At 42.9% G+C, this 16851-nt stretch overlaps 2 protein-coding genes and 1 long non-coding RNA gene across 3 annotated transcripts in view; 2 read left to right on the top strand and 1 right to left on the bottom strand.

Annotated features, from left to right (window-relative positions):
• Nucleotides 1-4549: 4549 nt before the first annotated feature.
• LOC310706622 (uncharacterized protein) lies at nt 4550-8621 on the top strand. The gene is made up of 3 exons (XM_083502971.1): nt 4550-4825; nt 7413-7475; nt 8387-8621. The coding sequence occupies exons 1-3, from the start codon at nt 4762-4764 to the stop codon at nt 8512-8514; spliced, it is 255 nt and encodes an 84-aa protein (XP_083359097.1). The 5' UTR covers nt 4550-4761; the 3' UTR covers nt 8515-8621.
• Nucleotides 8622-9425: 804 nt separating this feature from the next.
• The window catches only part of GLUD1 (glutamate dehydrogenase 1), a gene marked incomplete at its 5' end in the record, with an annotated part of 34470 nt that continues 27044 nt past the window's right edge, over nt 9426-16851 (bottom strand). Inside the window, 4 exons of the mRNA XM_083502667.1 lie at nt 9426-10806; nt 11532-11594; nt 13073-13164; nt 13791-13914. Of these exons, the coding sequence (XP_083358793.1) occupies nt 10687-10806; nt 11532-11594; nt 13073-13164; nt 13791-13914 (399 nt within the window). The 3' untranslated portion in view covers nt 9426-10686. The remainder of the gene's footprint in view (nt 10807-11531; nt 11595-13072; nt 13165-13790; nt 13915-16851) is intronic.
• On the top strand, nt 13921-16844 carry LOC310706697. The gene is made up of 3 exons (XR_014526079.1): nt 13921-14681; nt 15182-15290; nt 15572-16844. It is a non-coding gene; the product is annotated as an uncharacterized lncRNA (long non-coding RNA).

The following is a 16851-nucleotide window of genomic DNA, read 5'->3' as shown; positions in this document are numbered from 1 at the left end:
TGTGATGGGGACCCAGTGCAGGGATGGGAGGATTGGTGTGAGTGATGGAGAGATCAATGCTTTTCAGAGGCGAGTCTTGGGTTAGAGGTTAAAAGACTAAGCTGTGACAAGGGAAGGCCAGAGAGCCACAGCACACACCCAAAATGGTAAATTTGCATCATTTATTGTGATGCAAAATTTTGAGATACTTTTAAACAGGTTATTATTTTGTAATGCCCAGGACAAATAGCCCTGCTTGTAATAGACCCAATTCCCCCCCTCTGTGTGGTATACGAAGCCACTGAGGATAAGTTCACCCATGTCAATTTCTCACTCTTTGACCAGATCATTGTGTGTGTGATGATGCCCTGCAGATTCCACAAACAGCCTCAGGTTAAGCAACACTGATGCACATTTTCGCATAACATGTCAGTGCTACTGCAGTTTCTCTTTCCAGCCACGGTGTGGAGTAGAAGCCTAAGAAAATAATTCTCAGGGTTTGCCGTGTTTTCTTTCCACAGCTTGTGAAGCAGTGCATGCTGATATTAGAGATTAAGGCACATGTAGGAACAAGACAACTGACCACAGTAGAATTTGTTTTCTAAGTGCACAGAGTCAGCCCAAGGCATTCTGCTAGGTAGAGAAGAATGGCAGTTCCTCCCTTCCTAAATCGGGAAGCAGGGAGAGTTCAATTCAGTTTGAATAGAAAGGCAAACATACCTAATCCGTGCTTCCCAAAACAATACAAGAACCAAAACACAACGATTCTTCAAAATTAACACAACTCAATTTTGCAGTGCAGTTCTCCACCCAAGCAATGCTTACAAAAATGTATATATTGGGGGGGGGGAGTGAATAAAAAATAATATGTGTATTACTGAAAATCATGTGTTGTAGTAGGGAAAGCTCCTTCAGAAAATGTGTACATTAGTCAAAACTGCATATAAACATGTATTAGGATAAATCTGTAGTAAAACACTGGTGAATTTTCATTTTTCAAAATCCGTAAATCGGTGCAGAAATGTGGAAAACTGAATTTAAGATGGGGAAAAAGAGAAATTGAGAGAACTAAAATGGACAGATCCCTCCATTCCTATTCCCAAATCAAGGTGCAAAGTACAGTGGTACCTCGGTTTACTAACTTAATCCATTCCGGAAGTCCATTCTTAAACCGACGAGAACTTTCCCTAATGAGGCCTCCCGCCGCCAGTGCCCTTCCACCATTCGGTTTCCGTTTGTAGACCGAGGTAAAGTTCACAAACTGGAGCACCACTTCCAGTTTTGCGGAGTTCGTAAACCAAATCGTTCGTAAACAGGACCGTTCTTAAACTGAGGTACTACTGTATCTGAAGCCAGGCAAGATATTTGGGCAGCTAGCTGAGCCCGAAAACCAAGCAAGCAGCTCTCGCTTCCCTGACAGTAAAAAGAGAGTGGTGAAAAATCAAATAACTATTGTTTGCCCTCTCATGACACCCAGAATCATGTGTGGGAGCACTTTGCCTAACGGTCGGAATGGGTACCAGCATCACCGCAGAAGACAGCAGCTAGGTGCCTACTTCAGAATGCTTTTAGGGGTTGGGGGAGGCAGGGGAATGCCATTGATTCAATAATAGTGCATGACACAACATGTCATTGACATAATAGTGGTGGGCTTATTTTGGACCACCCACACAACATTCTGCTGTACAGTTGTACCTCAGGTTACATACGCTTCAGGTTACAGACTCCACTAACCCAGAAACAGTGCTTCAGGTTAAGAACTTCGCTTCAGGATGAGAACAGAAATCGTGCTCCGGTGGTGCGGCGGCAGCAGGAGGCCCCATTAGCTAAAGCGGTGCTTCAGGTTAAGAACAGTTTCAGGTTAAGTACGGACCTCCGGAGCGAATTAAGTACTTAACCTGAGGTACCACTGTATTAGCTGTTCTGTGATGCTCCATCCCATACAGCGGCAAGCACTGAGATCAGAGAAATGACACTTGTCAAAATTCTCCCTTCTTTTTAACATTTAAAAGGCCCTTATCGCTGCATCACATACCAAGCTGAGCAGATATGCTGTCCAATGTGCCTTGTAAACATGAAAGAAAATTCTTCTCTTCACCCGAAACTGTAGAAATAATTACTGATGCTTGCCAACTGCCACCTTAAGAGACTGGGAGAATTGCTCTTTTGGGGAGTGAGTAGTGCTATTTTTCTAGAAAACTCACCATGAGACCTCCCTTGTTTTCTTTCAATGTCAATGGTGCCCACCTGAGAGGTGCTGGAACTGAGTTCCAGTGAGTTTTGGTTGGGGGAAAAAGCTTCATTAGGTCTTATTTCTGAGTATATTATTTCTGTATTAAGAGTACACTGTTAATGAATGCTGAATTTTGAAACCGTGGAAGTATGGGGGATTTTTCTTCTCTTCCCCTCCCCATTTTTTTCTTTAGGTATGAAATGAGCATTTTGTCACTCTCAGGGCATCCGATCAGTATCTGGCAGTACACATAAAACTAGAAAAACTGGAAAAGGTTAAGAGGCTGTCTTGCCCGTCAACCTACCTCAAGGACTCTTAAAAAAGCATAACCTGTTGTTTTAGCGATATGGCATGTTGTCTGGCTGGCTGGTACGCATACCGAACATTGCCTAAAAGTGTACCTTGGACACCAGAGAAAGCAACATAGAAAGCAAGCAGCAATAAAGAGCAAGGGAACTTTGGGTTCTGAGAACAAAATGCCTACTTTCTCATAGGTATTTTTAATGTTATTGAGATTTCTAGTCTTTTCCCCTGTCTCAAATCCAAGACTTGCCGGAGGAATGCATGTGCATAGAATGTAAGGTGTTCAGGAGACAAAAATACCTTTCCAGTGTGAAACGTAAGATACATTTTACCACATGTATTGGCTATTGTTCCCCAACCCCTCAGCCAATGCCCCCACCCGAACAACCCCTAAACAATTGGGTTCTTCTATACCTGAAAACAGAGGGGGGGAAGAGATGGTGGTACTACTGGAATAATCAGAATAATTGATGTGCAGCCCACCAACCAAAATAATAGATTTGGTATAATATAATTGAATAACCTCTTTTTGACTTCTTGGATAGAAAGAAAAAGGTATGAGCCCAAGATGCCCGGATTGAACATTGGAAAAACATCAGCGGAAGGAAAAATAAATGGATATTACTCTGGATTGAACATTAAACTGCTGAATAGTTTTTACCTTTAGGAAGCTTAACATTTACCTGAAATATGCTTCATTTCCCACCCATTAGCTCTCTAATTCTGCCCTCTGAGCACCTGAGAACAACAGATTCAGAAATAAGGCTTCTATGCTAAAAACCATTTGTTTGGCTTAAGCCCTGGCACTAAAAACCAATGCACCAGAAACTGAGAATTGGCAGGCAGGCAGGCAGTGATTCACTGACTATGGAGCACTTTCCATCCTATGCCTGCACCTTTGTGTCTGGAGCAGGAAAAGGGTGAGGTATCCTGGTAACTGTTTCTGCCAGCTGGCTGCTGCTGTCAGAAACAACCAAGAGTTAGAGATGGAAAAGTCAATAGACTTCAACTGGCTACCCCCATGGGCCAGTTTGTGAATGGTGAGACTTAACGCAACGAAAGGTTGGATTTTAGTTCAAGAACTCTGGATCAGTGGCATAACTGCAATGAGTCATTGCCCATCCTCTTATACATAATGCTCATCTTTTTTTCAACACCATCTTCCAACAGGTATCACCTGTCACAGTCCCAACTCTCCCATCACACAAGTGGTACCCTTGACTAGCATGGAGGCGAGAAGTTCATCACATAGCATTGTTACATGGGTGGATTGTGTGAAGCCACTCATTTGCAAAGGCAGAATCCACCTGCCATACAATGAGCCTCAGCACAGGAACATAGGAAGCTGCCTTATGTGAACACCAGAGTCAAGACTATTGGTCCATTTAGCCCAGTCTTGTCTACTCTGACTGGCAGTGGCTCCCCACCAAGAGGTTGTGCACACCCGCTGTTACCTGGTCCTCAGCGGAGAACCTTCTGCAAGCAAAATATTGTCTAACACAAAGTGATCTCTCTCCTTCCCTGGAGGAGTCCTTCCATCCGATGAACCAAACTGAGGGCATTTTCCAGAAAGGCAAAATTCAAGCAGGTCGGCACACTTTGTGATCCACCAGACTGAACATGGTTTTGTCGGTCACAGATCAGAGGCTTGCCTGGTGCCATTTTTGCACTCCCAAGTGTGCCACAAAAAAACAGAAGGCTGAATTAATCTCCTGCACAGATGCATCCAGTTTGGTCACAGGTTTCTGATATGAAGTCTATGTGCTTTCAAACACAGTAATTAGTATCTTTGGACTGGTGTCATTTCCCCCTTCCCATACATTGAAATTTACCGTTATTTGGCCTTATAAAACCTCCGGCTCTTCTGAAAGCCATCATTATGGAAACGTTTCATAACAGCAGGCTGGCCAGCCCAGTCCACAACCACTCTTGTTTTGCAGCTGTGGAAAACTACTTTGGTTTAAAAAAGATTTTAAAAGTGCCAAACCCCACCCTCTCCCTTGCGGGGAAGAATACAGTAATTCCAAACATCCCTCCACTTCTTTTGAAGTCAGGAGTTTGGTGACTAACAGAGCTCTGTGGGTTTTTCTGGATCCTAGCTGGGAGGAGTTTGCCTGTCTATAAGAGCCAACTCTTTGGGAAGCAACAAAACAGGGCTGGACTGCATTTGAGAAAGTGACCATCCGTCAACTAGTTGGAGATCTACAAATCAGGGAGCAGGAGATCTCATCCACACAAAAGCAAAAATGTTTAAGCTGAATCCTGAAGAGGAAGGAAATACACTGACCAGGATGGCTTCCCAGGTTGCAGGTAAAGACACTGAGGTTATGTCTTTGTTCTTGTAAAACCACCAGTCTATATTCTACTTTTTCAGTCACAGAAAGATCTATCCTTAAGTAACGCCAACATCAGACTTGGGGTGGGTTGTTGTCTTAACAGCAACTTGATGTGCAGGTATTACTATCAATTTATTCTCTATGCTGTTAATAGCTTTGAGGTGAATGACCTCTGCCTGAAACCCTTGAGTCACAGGAATCCAGAAATGCACTAGGCTTGATGACAAAGTAGTCTGATCTCATGTAAGACAACTTTCAATGATTTTACCTGCTGATCATGCTCCAGTGTAATAGGAAAAAAGGCTGCAAGGGTATTAATTGCACAAGAGCAGATCGGGTCATTTTTTTCTTGGTATGTTAGCAAAGCTGCCTGGAACCTATTTTTATTTTTGTTACCATATATGTTCAACTTTCTTCTTCTGCCTTAGTAAGTCTCTTTGGAATAGGGTGGGGTAAAAACCAAGCATGGATTTCATGAGAAGGCACTTTGGATCTTGCCTTTCTGAGAAAATACCCCTCCCCACAAAGTTAATGTCTGTATTGTCCCTACAAGGGGGGATTGGGGGGGTGTACCATACTGCAATGCCCACATGAGTTTAGCCAGGATTTGGGGCGGGGGGCAGAACCTCAGTTAGATATATATATTTGCACAGCCATCCCCAAGCTAGAAGAGGGAGACGGAGCACTCCGTCTCCCTCTTCTGCCTTCAGGGACAGCCTCTCTAGCTTCCGTGGGGCAGCGGCTTGCCCCACTGTCCCCCGAGCTTATGGGGCTGGTGATGGGGAGAAGCAAGCATGCTTCTCCCCCCTGCCAGCCTCCAGATCAGGTCCGGGAATAGCGGGGTGGCGGCGCTCCACCTCCCCGCTATCCCCCAAGCTTGTGGGGCTGGCGGGGGGGGGGGAGGAGTAAGCTTGCTCCTCCCATCCACCCGCCAGCCTTCAGATCAGGTCGGGGAATAGCGGGGTGGCGGCACTGTGCCTCCCCGCTATCCCCCGAGCTTGTGGGCTGCAGGCTGCTGCCCGCAAGCCTTGCGAGCCCACGGGACCTCCCGCCAGGCTTGCAGGGCTTGCGGATAGCTTCCTGAAGCCTAGAGAGCGAGAGGGGTCGGTACGCACCGACCCCTCTCGCTCTCCAGGCTTCAGCGAAAGCCTGCATTCGCCCCATAGGACGCACACACATTTCCCCTTCATTTTTGGAGGGGGAAAAGTGCGTCCTATAGGGCGAAAAATACGGTAATTCAAAGTACCTCAAATTGGATTTATTATTTATAGATACAAAAAAGGTTTGATTTTTCTGTCAAGAAATGTACCGCCTACAGTAATTATCCTGACCTTTAAATAAAAGTTATGGAAGGGCATGGGTCTAGAAAGCCAAACAAAGACCCCTCTGTTTCATAATTGTTCAGGTTTTCCATGCAAGTGTTTATACCAGGGCTTGTAATCAAGGCACAAAATGTCGTTTTAGGATTCCAAAATAAAACTCATTATATAAACAACAGGGTTTGCCAACTGACCCGAAAACAGCCTGGCCGGCAAAAAACCCAACAGGCAACACTTTCTGCAGTTATGTGGAGAAATATCACCAGCTATTGTCTAGAAATCCAGCTTCTGTTCAAGCTATTGCAATGGTTTGCTTGAAAAACTGGCAGTCTTTCTAAAGAGTTTGGATGGAGACTGTAAATTGCTTTTTCTCTCTGAAATGCTGGATTCGCTTCTTTTCTTTTCTTGAGCTGGACTGCTGTGGCCAACAGAAATTCCATAAACTGAGTTTTCCCAACCTGCCAGGAAATGCTTCAGCTGAGATTTTTCTGCTTTGGTCAAAAAGCAGTAAAAGGCCCATGATTTGGTGAGAAAAGTTGGTAAATCTTCTGACCCGGGGCAACATGGAGGATTTATGCAAGTTCCTTGAACAGTGTGTATTCACTATCACAGAAATGCAAAACTGAAATGCATCTTAAAATGTTAATGATCTCAGACATCAGCTCATCAAGTTACAATTAAGAGTGACCAGCTAGGATAGGAACAGTTCTGATAGACTGATGAAATAGCCACTGCCAGGTGAGATACAGAAGAACCAAAAGCAAATAAATCTCTCAGCAGACCTTGTGTAATAAGCTATGTTTCTCTTCCTGAAAATGATTTATGACAACATGTGGGATCAACAACAAAATGTTGCATTGTGAACTGCTCCTGTTACGGATTTTTGCCAGCCAGTGTGTCTTCCATGATTCTGTTCTATATAGTCTTTCCCTCTGGATTTCTATTTCCGTCCTCCGACAGCCAAGCCAGCATGTTGACCCATTAAGCATGCTCAGTTTTTACTGGGGTCCTCCTCCACTCTTCTAGGTTTTTCCTATTTTTTTTTACCTTCTGCAAACCCTGGGAGTCCATAAAGGCTTGCTGATACCTCCATTGTGTGATGGGGTAATGCGTTTTGGCTATGTAAGAACCAACTATGAGTTTGGTATTAATATATAAGATACACCATTCACGTGCTCGGTACAATTCAGAGAATTGTAAATTTTCTATTTCTGTGATTTATTCTTATTTTTTTATTTGCAGTTAATTCAGCAGGTCAGGCTGTGCAGAAAGCACTGGACCAGGCTACAGAAGCTGGTCAGAAAGGTAAGGAGGCATCCTAATAACCTGGGCAATTCTCAAAATGTGTGGTATCTGGATGGCTTATAAATGTAGAAGAGACTTGGTGCATACCTTCTAAATTCAGATTTCCCCCACCTCTCCAGTACAGACTTAAGTGGGGAACAGTTTTTCTGTTCCAAATAGTAAATCTGTGTTCAAATAACTGGTGTTATAGGGTTGCCATACATCCAGGAATTTCTTGACATGTCCTTCAGGTATCCTACATACCCATCTGGGGGAAATTTTTACATTTTTAAACAAATGTCCTGGGTTTGGGGGGGGGGTTGTGTGTGCGGAGAGCTCTGGTTCAGACTTGGGCAACCTGGGCGGCAGAGGGGCTATTGGGCGATTGCCCTAAAAAACGCTCTACAACTTTTTGTGTCCAGATTTTTACCTCTTCAAATATGACAACTCTATGTATCAGGAGACAGAAAACTCAAAAATCCAATTTAGCTCTTTTCCACTGTGCTAAATATTACCTTGAGCCTACCCAGGTGGCTAGTGTTCAAGTTAGCAGCCTACACAATAAGCATTCTGTAGCTCCTTTCCAAGCTCAGTCAGAAAAGCACACACTTTGCATGCAGATGTCAAGTGTAACCCTTGGCAAATCTAGCTTAAAAAAAGGTTCATGTACCAACGTAATCGGAAATGCCATTGGTGGAGACCCTGCAGAGCCATTGTCAATCAAGAGCAGACAATAGTGAACTAGATCTGAACTGCTGCAAGCCAGCTTCTTCATCTGGTGAATGGGTTCCTTAAACAGCATGTAGACTTTCCTTCCCACATGCACACTTGCACTTCCAATACAGTCCTACATCTTATGGAAAAAGCAAACCACATATGTAGTCAGCCATTGTCTCTCACCTCCTTAAATTGTTTCTCTTTTTGTTTTGAAGTGGTAGATGACACCTGCAAGGCTGCACAGGATACTGGAGAAAAGGCTGCACAAAGCCTAACAAGCCAGGTAACTGCCTGGGGCAAAGCCTTTGGACAAAGTGAAGAACAGAAGAACGTTTCAACTTAAACCTATTATACTGTTTTCTCTTATTATATATTTAATGGACCGAAATTATTCAGGTGTTTGGCATATATTCTATACACCTTCATTAAAAGTGAAGCTATAAATCCCTATACATTTCATTAAATTAATCTTTAACAAGGTGCATTTTTTTTACATGGTGGTTCAATATGACTGTATTGAGAAGTGTTCATGAGGTTGGTTTCGCAGAAGGTGCTAGGGCGTGTTAAGTGGGCATATACATTTTATGCGAGATTCGAGTGCACACATAAGCATGTAGGCACACACATAAAATGTAATATGTGGCTTTAACTATGCATCATCTAACTAAATACTCCTCAGGTCCCACACAACATTCTATGTGACCCTCCCCACCCCACTGTGAAGATCCTGTGTGCAAAGCTCAGATGAAACTCCATTTCATTAAAACTATTTAGAAAAACTTCAAAGTTTTGAGGGAAACTATGTATTAGCATGATTATGCCACACAGCTGTAAGAGTTTTGGCTGGACAAACTAGGGAACTGTTGGTCACTGGCAAGAAATGTAGCAGTTTGAAGTGGAAAGGGTATAAGAACTGAAACATTAAGGGGGGAAAGGGTTCAGGACGAAATGCAAAGTTTAAGGAAAGGGACAGTTCAGAAAACTCAAGGGACTGTTCACACACGTCTGCTCAACACTTGATATCTATAACACCAAAAATAGTTTGCATACGTTGAACAGCCGTCAGTAACTCCTTTGTAGCATCCCAATTCAAACCAAGGAACGTTTACACATTGTACAAATTTGATTACCAGTACTATGAAAGATGCATGAAAAGTTCTCTGTCTAATTCCAAATCCAGCTTCATTCTATTTACACTGAACGTTTCAGCTCTCGTGATGTTGCGAAAAGCTATGAAAAACACAAACCAGCATATGTTTGGAAAGGTCAACTTTTAATAATTGCTTTTGTTACCATGTTATGTCATGAGTTACAAAGTCACTAGAAAAAAGCATGAGTTCTGGGAAGGCTTGGGTTTGGTTTTTTTTAAAAAAACATTCATATTCATTACATAAATACACCTGGCACTTTTATAGGACTCCTCTGGACAAAATACCTATCAAGAATCCTCAAAACTGTGATCAAGTCCTGGCTTCAAGGCCCTCTCTGTATTAAACTATTTATGTTCAGAATATGCAAACCGCCAAAAAAAGGAGAACAAAGTCAGCATGTTAGGACACTACACAAAGTTTGTAGTAGCAGCTTGCCTCCTTGTTGCCAATGATTTAATTGTTCATTGAGGCAATAGCTAATGCTAAAAGCTCTCAGACAATAAAACACAACTGAGTAAGAGGCTACACAAGTTCTTTGGACTACCTAAGATTATGCTCAAGTACATGTCGATTCTTATTTTAAAAAACAAGTTTAATGAATATGCTGCGATAAGATTAAACACAAGAGATAATTTCGCTGGGTGCCTGTACAACAATGATACTGCTTCAGCTTATAAAAATACTAGCTCCCGGAACCCATCTTTTTACGTGCACCTTGCAGTGCTTGAGTAGAGGATGAGTACATGATTTAAAGGCATCCCTGTAACAGGAGCACAGATTATAAAAAGAAACACACATTGCCTAAGGGGAACCAGGTATATGATGCTGCTAAGTGTAAAAATGAGAATCCTATCAAAGATATTCCCTGCAGGAGGCCCGTTCTGTCGCTGATAATGCCACCGCATTGATCATCCAAGGCCTTTATTCAAAGTGCCAAAGCTGGGAGAGTTATTGTTTGAAAACCAAAGTGCATGAATAGTTGGCTATTTGCTCCAATAGCACACACTCGTGTGATCTGAAGGTTTGCTAGGTTGCTTATTGTGGCTAGACCACAGATTCATACAATAAAAAGGTACCTTTTTTAAAGTTTCATGGCAAAGAATAATTAGAACCTCCCCCCTTCCCCCAAAACAAGTGCATATGAACTGGTTATCTTTAGATATCTTTCGGCATGAAGCACTAACCCCCAGATTTATTTATTTTTTTAATGATGAAAGACTAACTCAAACTGAAGCCAACAGAGAATCATATCCGCTATAGTTAAGTGAGAAAAGAGGGGTTTCTGTGGTTATATGTAAACTTGAAATACGCTTTCTGAAGAGGGTATGCAACAGGGTGCCAGACCTTGGCAGATGACTATCTGTTTATGTGAAGGTCACGCCAGCTTCATTGTACACCTTGAAGACTTTCTCAATTGCATTGACGTAGGCAGCTGTTCTCAAGTCTAGACCTAGATTGTACTTCATAGCAGTACGCATGATTTGCTAGAGAATACAAAAATGTTACAATGTGAGTACAAAATATTTACTGAGCTCTTATTGAATACACATACAATGTTAATATTGATCTGACTTGGAGAAGTCATTGAATAAGGAATATAATGCTCCTTAATTAGCTCGGGTTTCATATTCATTTTCTAAATGGCACAAGGTAGCCAATAAAGTGGTAACTGAATACTTCTACAATTTATTAAGCACAGGGACCTACCCATTCTTTCTAAATGTTGGGGCATTGACATTCAGCTACTCTGATCCTGGAAGAGGCTGAGAAACACACCACAGAACTGATGACAGAGCAAACCATTTTAAGTCAGCTGCCGTTCCAGACAGATGGTAGAAATGAGGAGCTGCCTCAGTGTATTCACTCTGGTTTAGCTGAGACAGACAGTGCAATCATATGCACGTACACACTCTGCTCAAAAGGGCTTACTATTGAGCTTACAACAGGGAACAGGGCAGCCTAAAGCAACACTAACCAGGCACTTCACCAGGCAGAACAGCCTCCACTACTTGTTGAATATTTTTTTGCTCATCAGCAAGTTAGAAAAATAATAGAGTTCATTTAATGTTCTGTGTAGGTTACCCAATGCTGATTAATGCAACCCAGAAACTGGAGCGAGGATTTCACCCTATTATGTGCCTCTGCAATTTACCTTTGGATATAAGGTGTCAACAAAAGTTTAAAGCTTCCAACATTACATAATACATACCCTAGCAGAACGCTCCATGGTGTAGGCCAAACCAGAATGGACAATGTCTTTTTCAGATGCACCCTATATTGAAAAGAATTGCAATGAGTAGTCAGTCTGAAACCAGCCACAGACCCCATTTTGTATTTTTTTTAATATTAGTGCTTAAGGGATTGATATATTATGCCACTTTTTGTATACCCCTTTTAACTGCTGGATAGAAAAGGAAACTAGCCAAAGCCAAACCAACCTAAATGTGTTTAATTTAACTGTTTATATTCAGCTGACATACTAACAAGGCTATTCCCTCTGGAATTTCTATTTAGGAAGCCAAACAATAGATTATCCTGGATGTATATAACATGCATGGTATTCAGTACACTTCAGAGTACTGTGTCAGTAAATATTCAAAGTTAGACAACAATTGTGGCAAGCTGCAAATTCCCAGCCAGTCTCTATGTCCCAGCTGCAGGCCTTCCAGGACCATCAAAAGGCAACACACCTTTGTGGTGAGCAAGACGGTTCCCCAGTCTATGTGGATGCTGCACAGAGTATCCAGGAGGACAAATCGGAGTCAGACCTACTCTGCCCACCCCACCCTCCCAGGTCTCCACAATACATCCCAGGTCGGCCCATTCATCCACAAAAAAATCATGGATAAGTCACTAGCATTAATTAAGAGCACTACAAAGTCAGAAGGCACAGTGAAACAACTACCAGGAACCTGTGGACAGGGGAGAAGTTTGCTATGGGGCATGGGACGCAGGTATCCATAGTCTCATCTCCCACAGTGACCCCCATACACTTTTGCCAACTGCCCCATTGCCTGTGATCACTGGAATGGGACACTCACACTCTTTCCTGTTCCCCAATGGAAACTTTGCCAAGGCACGTAGTACCATGGTATCAATTCAAGCATAAGAAAGTACACAGAGTCGATAAGCACGAGAGCATCTTGCTGCATCCCTGTGTCAGCACTTTGTCAAACGTTCAGGGCCCCCACTCTCTCTCTCACCTAGAAAGTGAAGCGCTCCCAGCCCATACTGTGTTCAATAACTTCCTTCCTTTCCTCCTCACTAGTCAGAATACATTCATCTGGGCTGGTACCAAAAGAAAAGCTTCAAGAGGTAGTGCCTTACACTTGTGTGGCCCTCTCCCCTTTTAGTGTCAACCTACTGGTAATCCACCAACAGCAGCCATACTGATGTGGTCTGACTTTTAAGTTGCTTTAATCTAGGGAGTCTGCCAGCTCCCACCTCTAGTACCCAGCTGGGGCTTGTTACAGCACGACATGTTCAACGTGAGCTGCCATGGACTAACAAAGATTGTGGGTAGGTATATAAAAAAACTGCATTTCCCCTCCAAAATTCAGCAACCTCTGGAACTATAACCCACTGAAAGAAGCTAAACAAAACACGTATTATGTCCTTCATACTATAAGTAGTAAGGTATTTTTACTCTAGTCTGACAATTATACAACTTGTGCCCACAGATTGGTTTCCTTTTTTGCAATAGACATTTATCAGATATGCAACGAGCAAAATCTTGCAGCAGCTACTTACAGATATTCTATCCTGGAATTCTGCAGTAGGCACAACTGGAATACTTCCACCATGTTTTCCAAACTTTCTTTCCAAGCTTTCCTGGACAGACACTGAAGGAGGGAGAAATAAATAAGTCATGCTGCTTTCCTATGCATGAGTCTTAAATGAAGCAAGTTTCAGTCTAGACAGTTACAATCCAATCCTATGCCTGCTTATTCAGAAGTAAATCCTGCTGCATTCAATGAGTGTGCAGCCCTGGCTGACTCAGAAGGCAAGTTTCAACAGTCTCTCTCAGAAGCACTTGCTTTGCTACTTCCAAGTTTCCTATATTCAACTGAAGCAATTCTGCTGCAGGAAGACAAAACTCTGCAGCGATTCAAAGACAGACAGCCGGGTGGCGAGACTTCTAGATTAATGCAAAATGTATCTACTTCCACTTTTAAGCTGAAATTTGCTTTTCAGTATTGCCAGTAACTTATCTATAAACTTTCACTATAGAACAGAAAATCCCCTTCTCCAGTATTATTAATTTGCACTTACATAGGGTTTTTTTTTTTTGCAATATTATTCTATGTATTGCATTATGCCATACAAAAACAAGGTTCTGTCAGAATGTATCATAAACTAATTCACAAAACTTGAAATCATCTAAAGAAAGTGGGTTTGTTATTAGTAGATGGGATGATACAATTTATTACTGAATCTGCATAAAGTGTGCAGTACTTGTTATACTTACTTAGCAAGTGGTAGTTTGAGTCCCTTTCATATTTAAAAGTCAAGCGACCATAGCTGACGTGGTTCAGGTTCTTCAGCCACTCAAAGTAAGACACAGTTACACCACCAGCATTTAAGTAGAGATCCTGAATAGGACAAGATTGAAAGGTTTTGTGTGTTTTTTTGGTAAGAAAATGCACTGTAGGCAACGTAAAGTCTACTTCAAAACTGCAAAAGATGGTAATTTGGAAAGGTACGCTTTGCAACAGACAGAAATTGTTAATATCACGAACTCTAGTACCACTTTGTAAAATGAAAAATAAAGCTGGTTGAAAAATCCAGTTTAGCTGCTATTACAGATAGCAACACTCATTGAGCACAACACACTTCAAATCGGGTTCAGTTGCTGGGTGTCACCTTTGCAGCTTCTTCCATCTCATCTTGCTGCATTTAAATTGGGGTGGGGGGTTGAAGCAGAGGGAGCTGAGGAGGCAGCAGTCAGAAGCAGACCTTGGAGAGTATAACATCTTTGCACTGGCTGCTAACATGCTACAGGCACAGGCAGTGCCAGGGGGTGGTTAAGTGCCCCCCCAATCCCCAAGGTGGTTTCTTGCACCCCATTGCTGGACTCTCTCATAATGTATTTCAGATGTGAGCTTTCCCTTCCATGACATTGCCACCTGTACTACACTTCATGGGGATTCCCCCCCTACTCCTAAAATCAAGACGATTGTTCAGGTATTACCTCCTGCAGCTGTGCAATGTTTGATGTACTGGAAGCCAAAAAGATACCAACAGCAGATGGAAACCCCAAGGTGATAAAGCAAGTCAAGTTGTTAGTTGTCTTAACAACTGGAATGCAGTGACTTAAGGGGAGTCAATCAGGAGCTATGCCTTTGCTACCTAGGCCAGTGTTTCCCAAACGTTTTTGGGCAACGGCACACCTGTTTACTGAAAAAAAATCTCGCGGCACACCACCATTAAAGCCCCGCCCCGTGACGTCAGCGCGCAGCGTCACGCCGGGAGGGACGCACAAAAGTGAAAGTTTTTTCCCTCGGCAGCTCCTCTCAGCTGCGCTCAATCCGCCTCGGAGCGCAGGAGCGATGCCTCTCTCTGGCTCTCCCTCCGCGCAGGCTGAGGGAGGGAGGGAGGGGCGCGTGTGACCCGTCTCTGCTGGGAGACCAAACCCAGCGAGGCAGAGTCGCGCGGAGGCGCCCAGGCAGCGCTGCCGGCTGCGAGGAGGAGCGCCAGGCAGCAGCAGGAGGCGCGGCCTCTCCTCGCCGCCGCCGCCCCGCCTCTCGCCGCCCGACTCCCTCCAGGCATCTCGCGGCACACCAGCCGATGTCTCACGGCACACTCGTGTGCCGCGGAACACCGGTTGGGAAACACTGACCTAGGCAAAGGCCAGCAAAGGCCAGAATTCTTGCCAGGTTGTGGGAGGGTTTAACTATATGAATTCTTTATACATCAAATAAACATACCTCTTTTCACATTATCAAATTAAGTAGAAGCAATTACAGTGGTGCCTCGCAAGACGAAATTAATCCGTTCCACGAGTCTCTTTGTCTTGCGGTTTTTTCGTCTTGCGAAGCACGGCTATTAGCGGCTTAGCAGCTATTAGCGGCTTAGCGGCTTTAAGAAAAAGGAAACAAACTCGCAAGAACTCGCAAGAAGTTTCGTCTTGCGAAGCAAGCCCATAGGGAAATTCGTCTTGCGGAACAACTCAAAAAACGGAAACCTCTTTCGTCTTGCGCGTTTTTCGTCTTGCGAGGCATTCATCTTGCGAGGTACCACTGTATTTAGAGTATGCATGGCTGACGAAGCCCGGCAGGGCAAAACAAGGTATTATTCTGGGAATCCTTGTCTTAAGTTCTTTCGTCTGATACTTGCATACAGCAACTATATTTTGCAAAGGCATATATTAAGATCTTTCGTATCTTTCGTCTGCTACCTGCATACAGCAACTGCATACAACAACTACACTTTGCAAAGGCATATGTGGAACATTACAAACAACAAGTTCATTTTCTGCAAGTACTCCTTCTTAAAGTTGTCGCGTCTGATTCTTCTATTTGGACATTATGTATATAAGAACTGATCTATTTGTATTTTCTGTTCAAAATGTTGGACTTTAATGGCTTCTACTTAATTTGATAATGTGAAAAGAGGTATGTTTCTGTGATGTGTAAAGAATTCACATAGTTAAACACAGCCAGTCACGTTGTGGGTGTTATTGTTAGTTGGATTTACGTAACTATAGGTTTGATAGTGTTGTGGGATGGAATAGAGGGCTAGCATATATATCATCTGCCTGTGGGACTTTAAGGTTGGCTGGCACTGTCCAAGGAGTACTCTCTCACTGCTCCAAGTCAAGCCACAGTGAGGAGGAGCAGCAGCATAGAAGCACCCCATTCCTTTGGATGCGGACTAGGGGCTTGTGAGAATGTGGCTGTGAGTGATGAGAAATGGGGTGTTGTACTAAAAGCCTGCACTTCTTTCCCTTTACATTCCAACTAGGCTAAATGACAGTACAGGCACCCCCCCCCCCTACACTGGGGTTACATTCGAAGGCGTCATACGTTTAAGTGAAATTGTGTATATTTGAAACACCACTGAAAAAGCCTTCAAACACCCCATTCTGTTATGAGTAACAGCTTGGAAATACAGAAGTGAAAGGAAAGATAAATCTGATCAGTGTTAGTAGGCTTATTTGTATGGGATACAATTAATCTTCAACCAGGATGGATCCCTTGCCCAAAATTCATTTTCAACTTGAGTCCTTGAGTAATTTTATAACTCTGTGGTTTTCTTTTTTAACTATCAATTTACAAAGTTATGCATCAAGTTGTGATATATTCCCCTGTACCACCCTTGCTATACAGAAAATGGATATTCATAGGGTACAAATCCAGCTCCATTAAAATCATTGGGAATTTTGCTAAAATTTTCAATGCACTCCAAAATGATAGCACATTTTCTTACTGGCAAGTTTTATATTCCCAGAAGATATTTGGCATGTAAAACAGGTATTTTTTTTTAAAAAAAAATCAATGCTAATTTTGGCATGGAGGAATTATATACCT

Source organism: Podarcis liolepis (assembly GCF_965112155.1).
Source record: "Podarcis liolepis genome assembly, chromosome: 5".
Lineage (NCBI taxonomy): Eukaryota > Metazoa > Chordata > Lepidosauria > Squamata > Lacertidae > Podarcis > Podarcis liolepis.
This window is presented reverse-complemented; position numbering and strand designations above follow the sequence as displayed.